The sequence below is a fragment of the Copadichromis virginalis genome, linkage group LG18 (assembly GCF_057382275.1).
Source record: "Copadichromis virginalis isolate Kocher_CV1m ecotype Utaka linkage group LG18, C_Virginalis_male_GT1.1, whole genome shotgun sequence".
Lineage (NCBI taxonomy): Eukaryota > Metazoa > Chordata > Actinopteri > Cichliformes > Cichlidae > Copadichromis > Copadichromis virginalis.
This window is the reverse complement of record NC_140635.1, coordinates 5,454,920-5,471,814: the sequence shown is the minus strand read 5'-3', so window position 1 is coordinate 5,471,814 and position 16,895 is coordinate 5,454,920. Positions and strand designations below refer to the sequence as shown.

The window sequence follows — 16,895 nt, the reverse complement described above, 5'->3', positions numbered from 1 at the left end:
GTATCCCAGAATGAATGTCAAGCACCCTAAAATCTAAGTCCAGTTTTAAAATGGTACCGTTGCCAAAAAGTTCATTTGCAAAAGCACACCAGCATTTGTTGAGATCTCTGACCAAGTTGTGAGCCAAAGCTAACTTCAAACCAAAGCATTTTTTTAGACTACATGGTTCTTAGACCCGTCCCTGAATTTAATGGATTAGATTGACAAGTAAAACAAATTCAAGATGCAATGTAGCACCGCAACCATGAAATAATTAGAGAAACAAGTTTCAAGTAAAATCAATTTATATTTAAATGAATAGACTATGTGCACGTTAGCATATGCTACTTCTGGTGTGGAAACTCCTGTGGGGAGTTTTGTTTCCGGTGTCCTATTAGCGCCTTGTTTACGGTCCAAAACAAGTTAAGCAAATGAATGAATCAAGCGGCGATTTACATTTCTATAGATGTCTTGGGCATTTACCCAATAGATCTGTAAATGATTTTCATCGACTGGTTGATATTTTTTCCCTGCGCCTCAAAGCAAAAGAGAAAAGGGATTCAAATGTTATATTTCTCAGCTGTCCCTCGGGTGTTAGGTTCTAAAAATAACCAGCGATAGGTGAAATCAAGTAGCCGATTTTATTTTTTGACGGTGCAAAACGTTTGGTGGACATCGTGGACATACAGTACTGCACTTCAGAGTCACACTGCTATCGATCGATGCAGCGATTCTGTACTGTACAGGAGAGACGTCACGGAGGAGATCGTCTGCAGCGATCAGGGCACAGGACACAATGTGACGTTTAAAAAAAATAAAATAAAAATAAGCATGCAAACTTGCACTAAAAAAAAATCTGCGAAACAGTGAGGTGAAAGGTGAACCGCATTAGTAGCGAGGGACCGCTGTAATTTTGAAGGTAAGTCACAACATACCCTTCGTAAATACCAATGTATAGAAACCCTTACCAGCAATCATTCATTTTTTGTGTGGCTTTTTTTCTCGGTTTGTTAACATGCTGTGTAGGTGTGTACTTGACTAGCTGATCTCGACATTATGGGGGAAACATCTGGTTTGACTATTGTTCACCTGTAGTTTGAATGCTGAACATTTGCCCGTTTAAATCATAAGACCAGTCACTATACAGAGATGTGCTTCTGAATGTGGATGATGTGTCTTCTGCTGCAGTAATGCAGTTCTGCTTGTGTTGAGTGATGTAAACAACTGATCGATCTAAACTGTTTAAACGTCAAAATTGATCATTAGATTTTTTATGACACAACAGTGGTGAGTGTTCCCACCTTCTGCTCTTTGTAACTTAACGCGATCTTTCCGTTTTCGAGTTTTGGACATGATTTTGGAGTATATCTTCGCAGTAGCGATTGACCGCCAAGTAAAGCTACCGGAAATGTACAACCCTACATCCGGTCTCAAACCAGGAAGTTAGCATTTTCTCGTGCACAGGGTCAATCATTACTGAATTATCAACACGTTTAATTAATTATTTAATCGTATTTACAAAGCATGCCTTAATATAACTGCATAGCCCAGTAGTAAGTGTTTTTTGAGATTACAAAGATACAAACTGCATGATTAATTGTTGCGGAATTTTATTCATATCTGACAGAAATGAGTGTGCAGACTAACCCGCAGTTCAATCTGAATTCTGAGGAAGTAACTGTTAACACTTTTGTTTTTTTATGTTGGTTGACGATCAAGTTTTACTTCCTGTGGGCTCAACAGTTTCACAAGCTTTAGATTCAAACCTTTGTTCAAAACTGAATTAGCTGGTAGCAGCTGGGTCATGTAGAGTCTACGGTCCTTTTAAATGCTCATTATATAAATGTGAAAGTAACCTGGCCTAAACTACAGCTCTTGTGCGTTATATGATGTGGTGCTCTCTCTTTGCTCAGTAACCTTGATATGCTGAACTGTGTGGATTTAACTGAGAGCTGTATTTTTCTTCTCTGACCACTTTTCCCACAACGAATCCCACCTGAGACCTACCCAACCATGAGGATAGTTTGCTCTTTCCTTTTCACTGCCAATCTACTTTCTAATCGTGTGCATCTGTAAATGACAGTGGGGGGGGGGGGGGGGGGGGGGGGGGAAAACACCCAGCAGGCTCTTTCCATTTCCTAATTTTGGAGCACACGGGAAAAATAACTTTTCTTCGCCTCAAGGCCATCCGCTCACTTTCTGCCCATTTCCTCAATTGTGCATTCTTTCCTTTTTGAGGAGGTTGACTGAAGCCCAACCTGAGGAGTCAACCCCTGTGAATGCTTGTTCTCAGGTCAAGTCCCCATATTTCACCTGCACTGTACCAGCAGCAGCTATGCTTCACTGCACTGAGGAAATTCCAGTTTCTGCTACAGTAAGAATTACCATTAAGAAACAGCGAGTGTAAGAATGTGTTTTCCCTTTTAAAAACACAAACGAGCATGAGATACACTCATATCAGGGGAGTGGGTTAAAGCCCAGGAACCAACACTAGAAACACTCAGCTTCAAACCGCAGCGCTTGGATATAATAATAATATTAAAAAAAAAAAAAAAAAAAAAAAAAAAAAAAAAATGCCCTCAAAAAGCACTTTGTGTTTAAGGAAACAGGTGTGACTGATCACAAGACTTTCCAGGTTTTGTTTTCATAATAGTAGGAAGCCAAAATTGTAACTGACAAATCTGGGTGTTAAGTTAGTAGCAAAAATAAAGAGCATGAATAAATGTAGCACAATTAACATTTTTATCATCATTATCCTTTTTTAATAATTGTTGTAGGCCAACATTGATTGAGAACCCAGCTCAAACTGGAGCAGATGGCTGCTCCTCCTGGAGCCTGGTTCTGCAGCAGGTTTCTTTTTGCTAAAAGGGAGCGTTTCCTCCCCAATGTCGCCACGTGCTTGCTCAAAGGGAGTCGCTTGATTGTTCGGGTCTTGGTGTAATTATTGTTGGGTCTTTACCTTATAATACAAAGTGCCCTGAGGTGACTACCATTGTGATTTGGTGCTGTATAAATAGAACTGAACTGAAACTCCATTTGTTATACTAAATGAAAAACGCCTCATCAAAAAGTGCTGCAACATCTCACTTGTTGCTTTCATGATAAATACCAATATACAGTGGGGCAAAAAAGTATTTAGTCAGCCACTGATTGTGCAAGTTCCCCCACTTAAAATGATGACAGAGGTCAGTAATTTGCACCAGAGGTACACTTCAACTGTGAGAGACAGAATGTGAAAAAAAAATCCATGAATCCACATGGTAGGATTTGTAAAGAATTTATTCGTAAATCAGGGTGGAAAATAAGTATTTGGTCAATAACAAAAATACAACTCAATACTTTGTAACATAACCTTTGTTGGCAATAACAGAGGTCAAACGTTTACTATAGGTCTTTACCAGGTTTGCACACACAGTAGCTGGTATTTTGGCCCATTCCTCCATGCAGATCTTCTCGAGAGCAGTGATGTTTTGGGGCTGTCGCCGAGCAACACGGACTTTCAACTCCCGCCACAGATTTTCTATGGGGTTGAGGTCTGGAGACTGGCTAGGCCACTCCAGGACTTTCAAATGCTTCTTACGGAGCCACTCCTTTGTTGCCCGGGCGGTGTGTTTTGGATCATTGTCATGTTGGAAGACCCAGCCTCGTTTCATCTTCAAAGTTCTCACTGATGGAAGGAGGTTTTGGCTCAAAATCTCACGATACATGGCCCTATTCATTCTGTCCTTAACACGGATCAGTCGTCCTGTCCCCTTGGCAGAAAAACAGCCCCATAGCATGATGTTTCCACCCCCATGCTTCACAGTAGGTATGGTGTTCTTGGGATGCAACTCCGTATTCTTCTTCCTCCAAACACGACGAGTTGAGTTTATACCAAAAAGTTCTACTTTGGTTTCATCTGACCACATGACATTCTCCCAATCCTCTGCTGTATCATCCATGTGCTCTCTGGCAAACTTCAGACGGGCCTGGACATGCACTGGCTTCAGCAGCGGAACACGTCTGGCACTGCGGGATTTGATTCCCTGCCGTTGTAGTGTGTTACTGATGGTGACCTTTGTTACTTTGGTCCCAGCTCTCTGCAGGTCATTCACCAGGTCCCCCCCGTGTGGTTCTGGGATCTTTGCTCACCGTTCTCATGATCATTTTGACCCCACGGGATGAGATCTTGCGTGGAGCCCCAGATCGAGGGAGATTATCAGTGGTCTTGTATGTCTTCCATTTTCTGATGATTGCTCCCACAGTTGATTTTTTCACACCAAGCTGCTTGCCTGTTGTAGATTCAGTCTTCCCAGTCTGGTGCAGGTCTACAATACTTTTCCTGGTGTCCTTCGAAAGCTCTTTGGTCTTGGCCATGGCGGAGTTTGGAGTCTGACTGTTTGAGGCTGTGGACAGGTGTCTTTTATACAGATGATGAGTTCAAACAGGTGCCATTCATACAGGTAACGAGTGGGGGACAGAAAAGCTTCTTACAGAAGACGTTACAGGTCTGTGAGAGCCAGAGATTTTCCTTGTTTGAGGTGACCAAATACTTATTTTCCACCCTGATTTACGAATAAATGCTTTACAAATCCTACCATGTGGATTCATGGATTTTTTTTTTTTCACATTCTGTCTCTCACAGTTGAAGTGTACCTCTGGTGCAAATTACTGACCTCTGTCATCATTTTAAGTGGGGGAACTTGCACAATCGGTGGCTGACTAAATACTTTTTTGCCCCACTGTACATCTCTGCCTGCATTGAGGATACAAGCACTAAAATGTTATTTTTGGACCACACTGCCCAACCCTAATACAACCAATAATCGTGTAGCACCACCAGCCAAGAGAGCCAGACACCACACCAGAAAAGTGGCACAAACGCTTCTCAGGAAAACAGTTCGACCCAACCGGGGGAGGAATAGGAAACTTATGTTTTTAAATCTAGCTTTCACAGCTACTACACCTCACCGCCCACCTTCAGTCTAACCAGACACGTCTGGCCTGAGAAAAGCAGCAGCTGGTTAAGTGGACAACAGAGAAGGCGTATTTACTGTCACAGCCAGAATTTACCAGTATTTGGTCAGAGCCTGCTGTAATATCCCACCCCAGTGACCACATTTAGCCCCAACAGGCTCGCATGTGTTGCTGTCAATCAAACCTGCAGAGCTGTGAAGTTCCCTACGAAAGCATAGAGGTCGTGCAGATGAACTGAGGAATCTCTGGGGACAAGATTGAGGGCTAATATGCAGAGTCACCGATAAAAGGAAGACACACAGGAATAACCACTTTAGCTCTGGCAGTATTTCTCCCTTGCAGCAGGCTTTAAATCTGGGATGCTTTCATTCTCACTTCCTGATCCGAAAGGCTTGTGGAACAGTCAATGTTAAGTGATCAGAAATGGAAAAATATTAGGTCCAGTTACATTTTGTGTTTAAATTTGAAATGTATTTTTTGAATGCACGTCCAAAGGTTTTCAATGAAAAATAATTAGCATATAAATAAGGAGCAGAGTGGCAGCATTTCAGGGTGAAAATAACCATGCTGGTGGGCTATTAGTACTGTCAAACATAAGTACTGTTGAAGTATAATGAAAAGAGACGCAGTTTTTCCACAATTCAGTTTACGTACACACCAATATAAAAGTCAATATGGATCCTTATAAGCCTTTTTGGATTTCCGATGTTTATTTACTGTATCAATTTGGTGGTGGTCAAACACGACTTCCACAAACAAACAAAAACAAAAGCTTAACATGGTCTACTGCAAACAAAGATGTCAGCAGTAAGACAAGTGATCTTTAAAAAGCTTTGAAATAAACAGCAAAAGGTGACAGCATGTGTCTTTCTTGCAGCAAAGAAAAACGACTTCAGTTTTAGACCAAATCAAAGTGAAATAAAGTTTGATTAATTATTCTCAGTGAAAACCTACAAATTAAAATAATTACTTTCCAACCTGTGTTGTCGTAGCTGCAGTTCATGAAGTGTTAATACTGGGCAACAGACAAGGACCAAGCATAAAAACATTTACACATTTTCTACATCAACACCTAGCTACATGCAAATTCCAGGGACGATGTGACACATGCAGCTTGCAGTGCTGCAGCTCTAGTGCTGGCCTTCATCTAGAGGTGTTAGTGAGGTCTGGCTCAACAGGTTGCCGAGCTGAGAATCAATATTACACTTTAAGCATAAAGACTTGAGAAGATATGTTGCTGTTAGGCGACTTTAAAAAAAAAAACTCATCGTGACTAGGGATGGGTATTGAAACCCGGTTCTTGTTGAGAACCGGTTCCCACTGTTTCAATTCCTTGGAATTTTTTGCCATTTTTGCAAACGATTCCTTTATCGATTCCAGTCGCCCCGAATGACGTCACCACGTTGCGGAGCGTCATTTACCTGGCAGGAAACACGGTGCCTAAGCTCAAACGCTCAAAAGTTTGGTTATACTTTGCGAGAACGGATGACAACAGGGCAACTTGCAATACTTGCAAAGTAGATGCTTTCTCCCTTAAACGAAACACTACGAATATGCAAAAGCATTTGCTCACAAAACCCGCGATGACCTTAAATGAATGTCGTGTTTTTAGCGCGATCTGCCTCATTACAAAACCATTACTGTGCATTTAGGTGACCATGATGAGAGAGACAGACAGAGTCTGGCTCAGATGCTGGCAGTTCTCACTGCAGTCTACTGGTAGCGTCTCCTTTCAGGCCGGGATAGACGAATGTCACAGAGCAGAGACTAAGTTTGTGGTAAAAGGCTTGCACCCATTTGCCACAGCAGATTCCCCCGATTTTCGGTAAGTGAATGTGTTTAATTGTAGGCAGGGACATTACTGGATATTCTTGTGTAATTGCTACAGAATAATTGATGTTATACTTTGTTATTGCTACAGAAGAATATTCATTTTATTATTTTACATTTACATTTTTTTTTCCTGGGGACCCTGTGACACCCCATTGTAGAGCCGTAGGCTGGATCTTTTAAGATCTCACTGTTGGGTTTGTAAGGCCATGTTACTCCTAAATTTCTCTCTTGTTCAAAGAGCAGATATAAAACAAAGTTCTAAGCTAATCGACCTTAGTGTTCTCCTTTTTTAAAAAGAATCGATAAAGAATCGAATCGTTAAACAGAATCGAAAATGGAATCCGAATCGTGAAAATCTTATCAATACCCATCCCTAATCATGACTTGGTTGTGTTCAGCATTAGCTGCTATAATGATTGAGTGAAGTCCACCTTTAGAGAAGCTCTACATACTTCATGAACCCACTGATCTTGCTTCGTAGCACAACACTCGGGTCCCCAGATGCTCTGCGTGGAGCAACTGCCCTGCCCGGGATTTAAAAAAACAAAAAAACAAAAAAAAAACAAACCTCTTATAGGTTGATTTATAGCAGGAGTGGGGGGGGAGACTCCAGGCCTCAAGGGCCGGTGTTCTGCAGGTTTTAGATGTGTCCTTGATCCGACACAGCTGATTTAAATGACTAAATTACCTCCTCAACATGTCATGAAGTTATCCAGAGGCCTGGTAATGAACTACTCGTTTGATTCAGGCGTGTTAATCCAGGGTGAGATCTAAAACCTGCAGGACACCGGGCATTGAGGCTGATTTAAAGTATCTCTGCTCTCCATATCATTCTACATTGTCACATCTACCTTGTGATGGATGGAGCTTTTCACAGCTGTTAGCACAGACTGTTTAGGCTACCAGGCGAACTAACATTACCCAGCAGGTTGTTCAGCGGTATATTTTATTAACGTGGAGTTATTAGTTCACAAATATTGTGTGCCATAGGGTTGTCCCAATAGACAATATTGTGGGAGATCTGGGGGGGAAAAATTCAAGCAGAGAGCTAATGTGTTATTTTTAAACTGTGTGTTTAATTTACATTTCCTAACCTCGTGTGAAAAGAGCAAAACGACCGATGACTGCAACAAGATGCAACTGTTTATTCTGTATGATGGAAGGCTTTAAGAGGCCACAAATCCTGGTGCCACCTCCCTCGGAAGATTTTCCAAAACAGTACTAATGGGAAGCATAATCTTTGTGAGGCAAACAAAGATTATGCTTGACTTGAACTCGGATAATGGAAATGTCTGCTTGACACCCACGGTGACCTTCTGCAATTTCAGACACACCCAGATGTACGTTAATGACACTTCACACGTTGCACCGGCTCAGTCAGTGCAGACCACAGAACGAAACTGACTGATCGGTGTGATTCATCTTTAATATACAACGTGTAGAGAACTTGAGATATTTCTCTGTGTTTAAAAAGAAGAAACCACATCTGTTTATACTGTGTTATTTTTTAACTTACAAATATTAAGCAGGAAAGCCACTTAAGACTCAATCCCGAGTTTTAAACCGATGAGGACTTTTAAATTAGTTTTCTAACCCTTTTGTGTAAAAATGAAAACCATGATTATTACATTAGAACATTTCAAAGCATCTGTCATAGAAAAACAGTGTAGTCAGACCCACTCAGTCATTTTACTAAAAAAAAAAAATAACATGTTACCTAAAGACAGGACTCAAACTTTGATGTGTCTGGCCTTCACGCTTCAACGAGAAATAAAATGTCACAGCTATGATCAATAGGACTGCTACAGGCCCATGAAAAGTGAGAAACAAAAACAGGTCATGGTTATTTAGTTACAAGAGTTGCCTTTTTCTTTGCCTCCCGATTCTTTATTGAACAGTCATCTATTATATGCAATCAGTGTGGGAAATCAGCTGCAGTGGAAAGCAGGCTGTGGCAGCTATGATGCCATTTTGGCTGGTTTGAGATACACCCCACCCCCCAATGTAGTTTAATGTAGGCAGGCTGTTGCTGAAGAAACTTAAACTTTCTCTGGCTGATTTACTATGAAATACATCCATAGAGATAAATAAATGTGTCAGGTAATCCAAAGTCCAGAAATAAAAACTGAATATTCCAAGATTTAAAATTAAATTACATTTATTTCCATTGTTACATATGAAAAAGAGGTTTTTGTTTTTTAGATTTCGATACTTTGAGAATTTATGTTATGGTACAGCCCCAAAGCCATCCCCACAAAAGATAATTCACTGTGACAACTCATGTGACATTATGAAAATGCGACATGAATACTGACCTTTAGAGTATCTTTACTGCTACGCCCATTATAGAACAACTCTAAAGTAGTGCACGGCAGCACTTTAATATAAAATACAGATTGTATAGTATTTATATTCAGGTAAAATCTATTATGATGTCATTGGTTTCTAAGGGCATAGAAACTATTACAGGCTGTCTGCGGCAATGCAGAGGTTTTTCACTTATTCCAACACAAACTATAAGGATTGTGATCTGGACATCACATATAAAATCCTACAATTAAAAATTATAAACATGGCTTTGTGTACAAAACCATGATATGGGATTACAACATAAATGGCATAAAGATAAATTAGGCTAAAATGCATCCTGTTATAAAGACACTTGGAACATCTTACCAAGAAACAGTTCCCACACTAGTGTCTGTCATCTGACATACATTATAACCTTATATATGAAAAATAAATTCAAACGGGACCTGGATGAAGAAATCCCAGAAGAGATCTGATACCACATCAACAACACAATCACTGAAATTGAGGGAATTTAGTTGGAAGAACCAGATTGTTAACTTTAATGCTCCAAATTACAAGCAAACAGACAAACACTAAACAGCCATGCTGGAAATTATGAAAATGTGGTCATGTGGAACCAAACCACACTCACATTTGGGAAAATAAAACTGGGATTCATTCAGCTCTAGGTAAGCTTGGTGAAAGACTCTGAAATATATGATTCCAAGATCATTTCAGATCCTATACTCGAGTTGTCTTAAGGGACGTATATCCTAAGGACATATCTGACACCAGCAAAGAAAATTATCACCAAACACTGACTAAGGATTGAAACACCAAGCTACAGAATGAGGTGTTTGCTGTTGAGGAGATTCTGTTGATGTGAAAGCTCAGACAGGAAAAAAAAAAAAAAGAATACTTTCTCCAAGACTGGGACAAAGGGTTGTCATACAAAGTAAAGAAAGGACTTAAAATAAAGGATTTTGAATAAATTGCTTAGAGGCAGACTTGCACTGGCCTGGGACTGTTCAAATGTACATGAACTTGATTTTTTGTGTTTGTTTTTGGCTAATTTTTAATTTCAGCATTTGTGTAGGTGCTTTACATGGATAAACAAGGCAAATAAAATAAAAGCTACAAAAAAAGATAAATATGGCCTGAAGAAAAGTGATCTTACATCATCAAAAATAATTTTATTAATTAAATGCTGTCAAAGCTGTAAAGGCTCCATTATTGAATCCAAAACCTCCACACAGAATCAAACTATTGTGATTTCCAGGTCTGAGCCAGTTTGTAGATCAGATGTAAGGGTCCAATCATTAGGCTTGTTCATGCAGTAATTAACTGTTATTTACACATAAAAATCAGCATAAAAGAGTTAATAGAACAAAAAACTTAATAAATAAATTTAAAAAAGTTTTATGACTTATGACACTGTTTAAAGGACAAAATAATTTCTCTCTCCAGCTGGTAAGGCTCTGCTCAAATCTATGTTTACCCCACAATCTATTATTTTCACATTTAAACATCTGTTTTACAAAGACTCACTCAAATACATAATCATACGAAGAATATTCATTTACAGCCCTAATGTATTTGCTTTAGTACTGTGCCCTCGTTAAGACATTTTTGTTGAATATTAATGAAAAGCTGCTGTGTATCCTTAACACAGACATCAAACTTTGTCTGAAAACCAGTGTGAAAATGTCCCTGATGCAACCAAAAACTGTGCGCCATGTTTTCCATCAGTCAAATGGATTATTTTAATGAACTGAAAACAACATAAACCAAACTGTTTCTGTACAGTTCATTCGTGTAACAACTTTATTGACTTAGCAGAACAGGAACACGGGCCAGGTCAGCGTGTTACTGTGTACCCCTCCTTCTCCTCTAAGCACCACCTCAGTTTCTTTCTTGTTTTTAAAAATCTTTCATTGTAGTCACCGTCTACAGCGCTGCTCAAGTTGCTGCCAAGAACTGATCCAAGTTTGCTTACATTTGCATGTAAATTTCTGCGCTCAACAATAGTGACTGCTGAAAGTCAGCAATCACGCCTTTGTAGGGCCAAAGATCCAAAGAAATATGCCTGGCTCTTCAGCTAAAGGGTATCCAGACCAAAAACAGGATCAGTTCCAACCTTTTTTGTTCAGTTTAAGTGCAGCTACAACTCCCTGAATGACTGTGTTTGCATACAAGCTCAACACATGCTGGAACAGTATTGAACTACAACAAACCGAGCAGGTGGCTCCAGTAAAAACAGCACAGTGGTGTAAAGCTCAACTGAAAAACACGAGTGTTTGCGCGTTACACTCACCAAATGAGAGTTCTCTTTTGCCTCTTGTACTTGCTGCACCTGTGGTTCAGCTACAACTTTCGTGTCCTGGTCAGAAGTCATGAGCCGTCTGCTTCTTGGCTCCTCAGGGAGAAGTCTCTGTGTCACCAAGTAAGCTACAGGGGGGCAGAAGGGACAAACAAGTCTGAGTCAACAACGGATGTTTATCAGCATATCATCAGCTGGTACATGTGTAAGACAAAGGAGTCAGGAGGTAGTGTCTGACAGTTGCATTATTAAATCTGATTTTTCACACAAATTGTTTTTAATGCTTGTATATGGACAGAATAACAATCAGTGCATGTGTGGATATTTTCCTCGCACAGACTTAATTTACACTAATTTAAACTACCAACACGTTGCTGTTTCTCTTAAAATTGTAATGGCAAAACTGACAATATGCTGTTGTTCAAACCATTTCAATCTGTGCTTAATGACATGTACGGAGGCCACTATTCTAATTTCAGACACTTCAGACAGTCGTGATGACAAAATGTGAAAAATCAAACGTCAGCTTGTTCTGACACATTGAAAGTATGTCACACCAATGTACAAGAAAAGCTATCAATTAGCAATAATACAAATACAGTAACACAAAAAGCTCTGAAACTCATAACAGAAACAACCGGCGAATTAGACCCATCTACTTTATAGGCCTCGATTACACAACGTGGCTTTGATTCATATTTAGCAGCTGTTTGTTTAGTCGACAGTTTGGCCATGTTTTGGCCATTTTTGCATTAAACGATGCAGGCTTTAATATTTAGCCAGTTATTTAAATAAAATGTGTAATTGTTCTTTTGTGCTGTTGTTTTTATTGAACGGTTGCATTTGTCAAGGTCAAATTTTGTATTTTATATTCCCATTCAATAAAGGATTTTCCATTTCCTGCTGCCTGTGGATACTGACATTTACTGATGACAGTGCTGATGTTTATCTCGTGCTTTTATGGGTTTACCAGCACTCATGCTTGTAGGACTGAATTTTAACATTATGGTTTTTTCTCACTTTAAAAAAAAAAAAAAAAAAAAAAAAAAAAAAAAAATGTACGTGTGTGATGGTGCATCCCAGCATAGAACAATCATGCAGTTATGTTGAAAACAACAGGTGCATCCATAGAAAGTAAACAGTTTTCTATCTTTAACACCTGCTACATTTGCTGCTTGTGGGGCACACAAAAAAAGTGAACTTTTAACCTCTTTTGACAATTTTTATTAGGGGTATTTTTTTTAAAAGATACATAGTAGCATTGCAATATTTTGTTATGGTGGTATTGTATCTATACAGAGACACCAAAAATCTGTATTGTAATGAAACACAATAATCTGGGCCAATCAAATAAAGAAACAAAGAAAGAAAGAAATCATTATATTGAATTTTTTCACATTCTGCAACAGATTAAGACTCGTGGTAACAAAATGTTTGCCCAGAGCTTGATGCTGTTGCACTCTCATGACCACTTATGATGGCAGGGCGATTGCACAGATTTCCAGATAGGAGGCAATCTTAATACCAACAAACTGTCAAAGTTGCAACTTTGACAGACTGCAGTAACTCAGAAAAATTGTTGGAAGCTTTCAAATAATTGCTAATTCATAAATGAGACAGATTGCCAACAAGTTGCCATGAGTCTAAATGAGTCTTTGTCAATGACCAGGATTCAAGGGGACTCAACACAACAGGCTGCCAGCTAGTTGTATTCTGGTTTATATGCCTATAGAACAGCAAGGTTGCAGAGTGGAAATGTATTAATTAAATGTGAATTTCTGTCTATGTAGAGAGCAGCAGATATGTGCTTGTCAATGGTTTATCACAGTTAATTGCCTACTTGACCCCATTCAATAGCAGACAGAGCACACAGACTTTGTCTGGCAGCATTTATGGCAGGTTGTCGTGACAGTCGAATTTTTGCAGCAAAAAAAAAAAAAAAGAAGAAGAAGAAGAAAGAAAAGAAAAGAAAAGAAAACAGCTTAAGTGTGATAACTTTATCTTATAGGATAAAACAGATACTGGCTAAGTTAAACTTTGAGGACATCACTGAAAAAAATTAGTTAAAAGAATGTGATCGGGGGTTTTTTCAAATGTGTTGAAAGAATGCAGCTGACAAAATGTGAAAAAGTAGAGTATGTGTTATTGCAATACTCATCGCAAAATATTTAAAAAATTTAAATTGTCATATCATGAGTGAAGTATTCTGATAAGACTGTATCATAGAAGGTGGCAATGATCATCATATTCCACATATGTGGCTAAAAACTGCAGTCTGTATCAGTTAGCAGCATGTGAGTGATTAAAAATGATTAATGCTAATGTTGTAATCTGCTGTCTCAACAGAAAGGTTGATAATAAACCAACAATAAGACTGACACAGATCATGTGTGTAATTTCTGGTTGATCTTCAGCCTCATTTCTCTGAGGCGGTGAAAGCAGGCGCATTAAAACAAAAATGTTTTTCTTCAGTTAACAGGAGCAGCACTCGTCATTGGTTGGATTATTACCTGCCGTGATTGTGACAGTCTTTTCTGGACCGACTGCTCAACAAACGTGAAGAAAATAATCTTTTCAGCTGCTCTCATCCACTGCTCTCTCGTTTCACACAGCAATAAAGCAAACGCACAAAGATAAGTCAAAATAAAAGCTGTCCGTTTAGTTTGCCGCTATGTTTTTAAAATCTAAATGTGTAAGACAATATTTGTTATTAAAGCTTTAAAATAACTGTAATAGCAGGTAAGTCTGCTAGAGAGATTGGATAGCTTCTATAAACCTGAAGTTTACCAAATTTACAGCTCGCAGCAGACTAAACAAACAGCTTTTCCTTAAAGCCAAAAATGTCACTTTTCTTCAGGCGGTCTAATGAAGGACTCTTATGGGCTTTAACAACTGCCCCTGTCAGTGCTACAACGCTCCATCCTTCTGGCTAAATATTTGAACATACACTCCTAAATACTTTTTATTGTCCTCGTGCATCTATTTTTAGCCACAAATGCGAGCAAAACACTTACATCATCAAGTCCTGCCTCCCTGAATTCTTTTCCACGTAAAAAGGACGCTTAGCTGCACTTTTTGCTTTCTGTTTATACACGAGTCAAACGTCATGAGGTTTTGTAGGTCAAGTTCTCGACATCACTCTGTCATCCCCAAGGCCCGATTGGATGATCACTTCCACAACATTTGACCTCAGTGTAACGGGGGGGACAAAACAAAACACCACTGGAAACACCTTCTTTTCTGTCCTGCTTGTAAAGCGGTGATAATCCGCCCAACAATCGGGCGCCTGTCCCTGACACGGGCCCTCGCTGTGTTCGCATACAAAGCAGAAAAAGAATGGTGTGGCTGTAAAGCCGGTGACCTTTGATCCACATAATGACACAGTGTCACTGCTGCTGTGATGAATGGGGCATAGCACAAGCCTCCATCAACTCACATCAATAATTGAAGCATCTGTTTGCGTGATAAACTTTGCACCTAACATTGTAAAAACGGTTTGACAACTGAAACCTGCACACAACCCGAGTGTGTAACTAGCTGACAAGTCATGCAAAATCTATTATTTTATTATTTTTGGACTAAATAGGAAGCCAGTACCCAACGATTGGGTGTGGGGGTTCTGGGTTTTCATGTCACCTTGTGTGCTTCAGTACCAAATTCTCTGTGATGTATTTTTCTGTTTCTGCTGTCACACATTTAAAGGACTGACATACTGACACAACAAAGTCTTGGCAGCCTTTTTTCCGAACTACTGCTCTTTAATGCTGACGTTCTGATTTGAACTTCTACCTCTGATAAAAATCACCACGCACATAAATAAATAAATAAAAAAACCCTGGTGCTGTGATTAAAGCCAGAAAGTCTCATTCTTGTCTATGTCAGCTGCCCTTCGGTCAACTGCCTGTTCCAATTGAGGCTGAACCACGCTCACCTCAGAGAGCTCTTCCAGAAAGGGTCGTGGTCTGAAACGGTTTCTGCAGATTTAAAACTACAGACACCGTAAGAGCTTATTTGGTAAACAGCTTAAGGAAGGAAAAAAAAAAAAGAAAAGAAAAATGGTGTTAGTCTGTCCCTAAAACACCCTAACAGCCATTTTTGTTGGCAGAGCCCATGTTACATGAATTGCAGGAAGCTTTTGGGGTACAGATGGGGGCGAAGACTGCAACAGGCAACGCTGAACTGATGTTCTGCACTGCACCTACGAGGCAAGCGGCACAGAGCTGAAAGCAGACCATGTGAAAGCCTGTGAGCACTCTGGAGATAAAAGAAGCTGAAGGCAAACACTAATAATCCTTCCACAGGTTCACTTACAGAAACCTCAGTAGTTTTACTTCCTCTAGAGAGATCTTACCGAGCTAAAGCTCTCCTTTAATCATCCTGACTCGAGCTGATCAGGCTTTGCTTTTGTGGAGGACCAAATGCTTCCTGCTGGAGCAAAAATAGTCATCGTTTGATCCGGACTGTGTCGTTTTCATGATTGCTGGCCGCCAAATTTATAAACAAATTTTAAATTCAATACTTTTGTGCAGAAACTTGAAATCATATTATGAGCCTGTTAGATCTACATCTACTTGATATATAAGCTGACCCATAGCACAACAAATGACATAGCTACCAGGCTGTGATATCAGCTAAAATACTCTTCGTTTAGCCCAAAGGTTGGGCAATGCTTGTGTTAGAGTAGTGAGAACAACCTTTTCACTCTGGTCAGAAACTATCGCACACCATGAAGTTGAAAGCATGCAAACTTGGATCACTAGCCACAAATGTAAATATGAATCAACTGAAAGAACCACTCAGAGGAAACGGAGAACTTGTGAAAATGACAGTTGTTGTGACATTAATGTAAACTATTTTAAACTACTTCAGGAACCTCACACTGGTAATACTAATGTTACTGAGGTAAAGCATCAGTCCAATTGATTCAGCTAAAACATTTAACATGTTCTGCCTTGTTTGTGTAAGAGTAAATACACAGAAAGGTTGGACAGCTTTTGTCCTAAAATAGACTGTGTGAACTGTGCTGCTCTCAAAAACAGTAAAGATGACGATTTTGCGTCCTGCGCTGGGAGCTGTTGTTCATCAAATGTCATCTAAATATTAACCAAGTTGAGTTTTTCTTAATTCTGTTTTTGCTATCACGCACAGTAACTCACTAATTGCTCATCAATTTGAATTACTCATTATTTCAAAAGCATATAAATCCCTCCTGTGGCAAGTAGTTAAGAAGAGAACTCACACCTCCCCACACCCACACCATTTTAAAATTAAATTAAATCCAGATAAAAAAAAAAAAAAAATCAGAAGTTTATTTTAAAATATAATTAAAGAAGCTCATTTCTCTCCAATTCAGCAACAATTACATTTTTTAGCTTTAAGCAGCCAGCAGGAATACATCTCATGCCCACAGCGTTGTAATTTTAACCTGAGACAACACCTTCAACCAACACACAAACTGCCTTTTAGAGAAAACACCTGCACTCTGAGAGTGAGCCAAGTGTGATATTTACTTTAT

At 39.4% G+C, this 16,895-nt stretch overlaps 1 protein-coding gene across 3 annotated transcripts in view; it reads right to left on the bottom strand.

Moving 5' to 3' along the window:
* Window positions 1–16,895, bottom strand: part of larp4b (La ribonucleoprotein 4B) — a 59,010-nt gene that overhangs the window by 38,110 nt on the left and 4,005 nt on the right. For all 3 annotated transcript variants that reach the window (XM_085438036.1, XM_085438037.1, XM_085438038.1), the window contains exon 2: window positions 11,375–11,508. In XM_085438036.1, coding sequence (XP_085294162.1) covers window positions 11,375–11,455 — 81 coding nt within the window. In that variant the 5' untranslated portion in view covers window positions 11,456–11,508. The remainder of the gene's footprint in view (window positions 1–11,374; window positions 11,509–16,895) is intronic.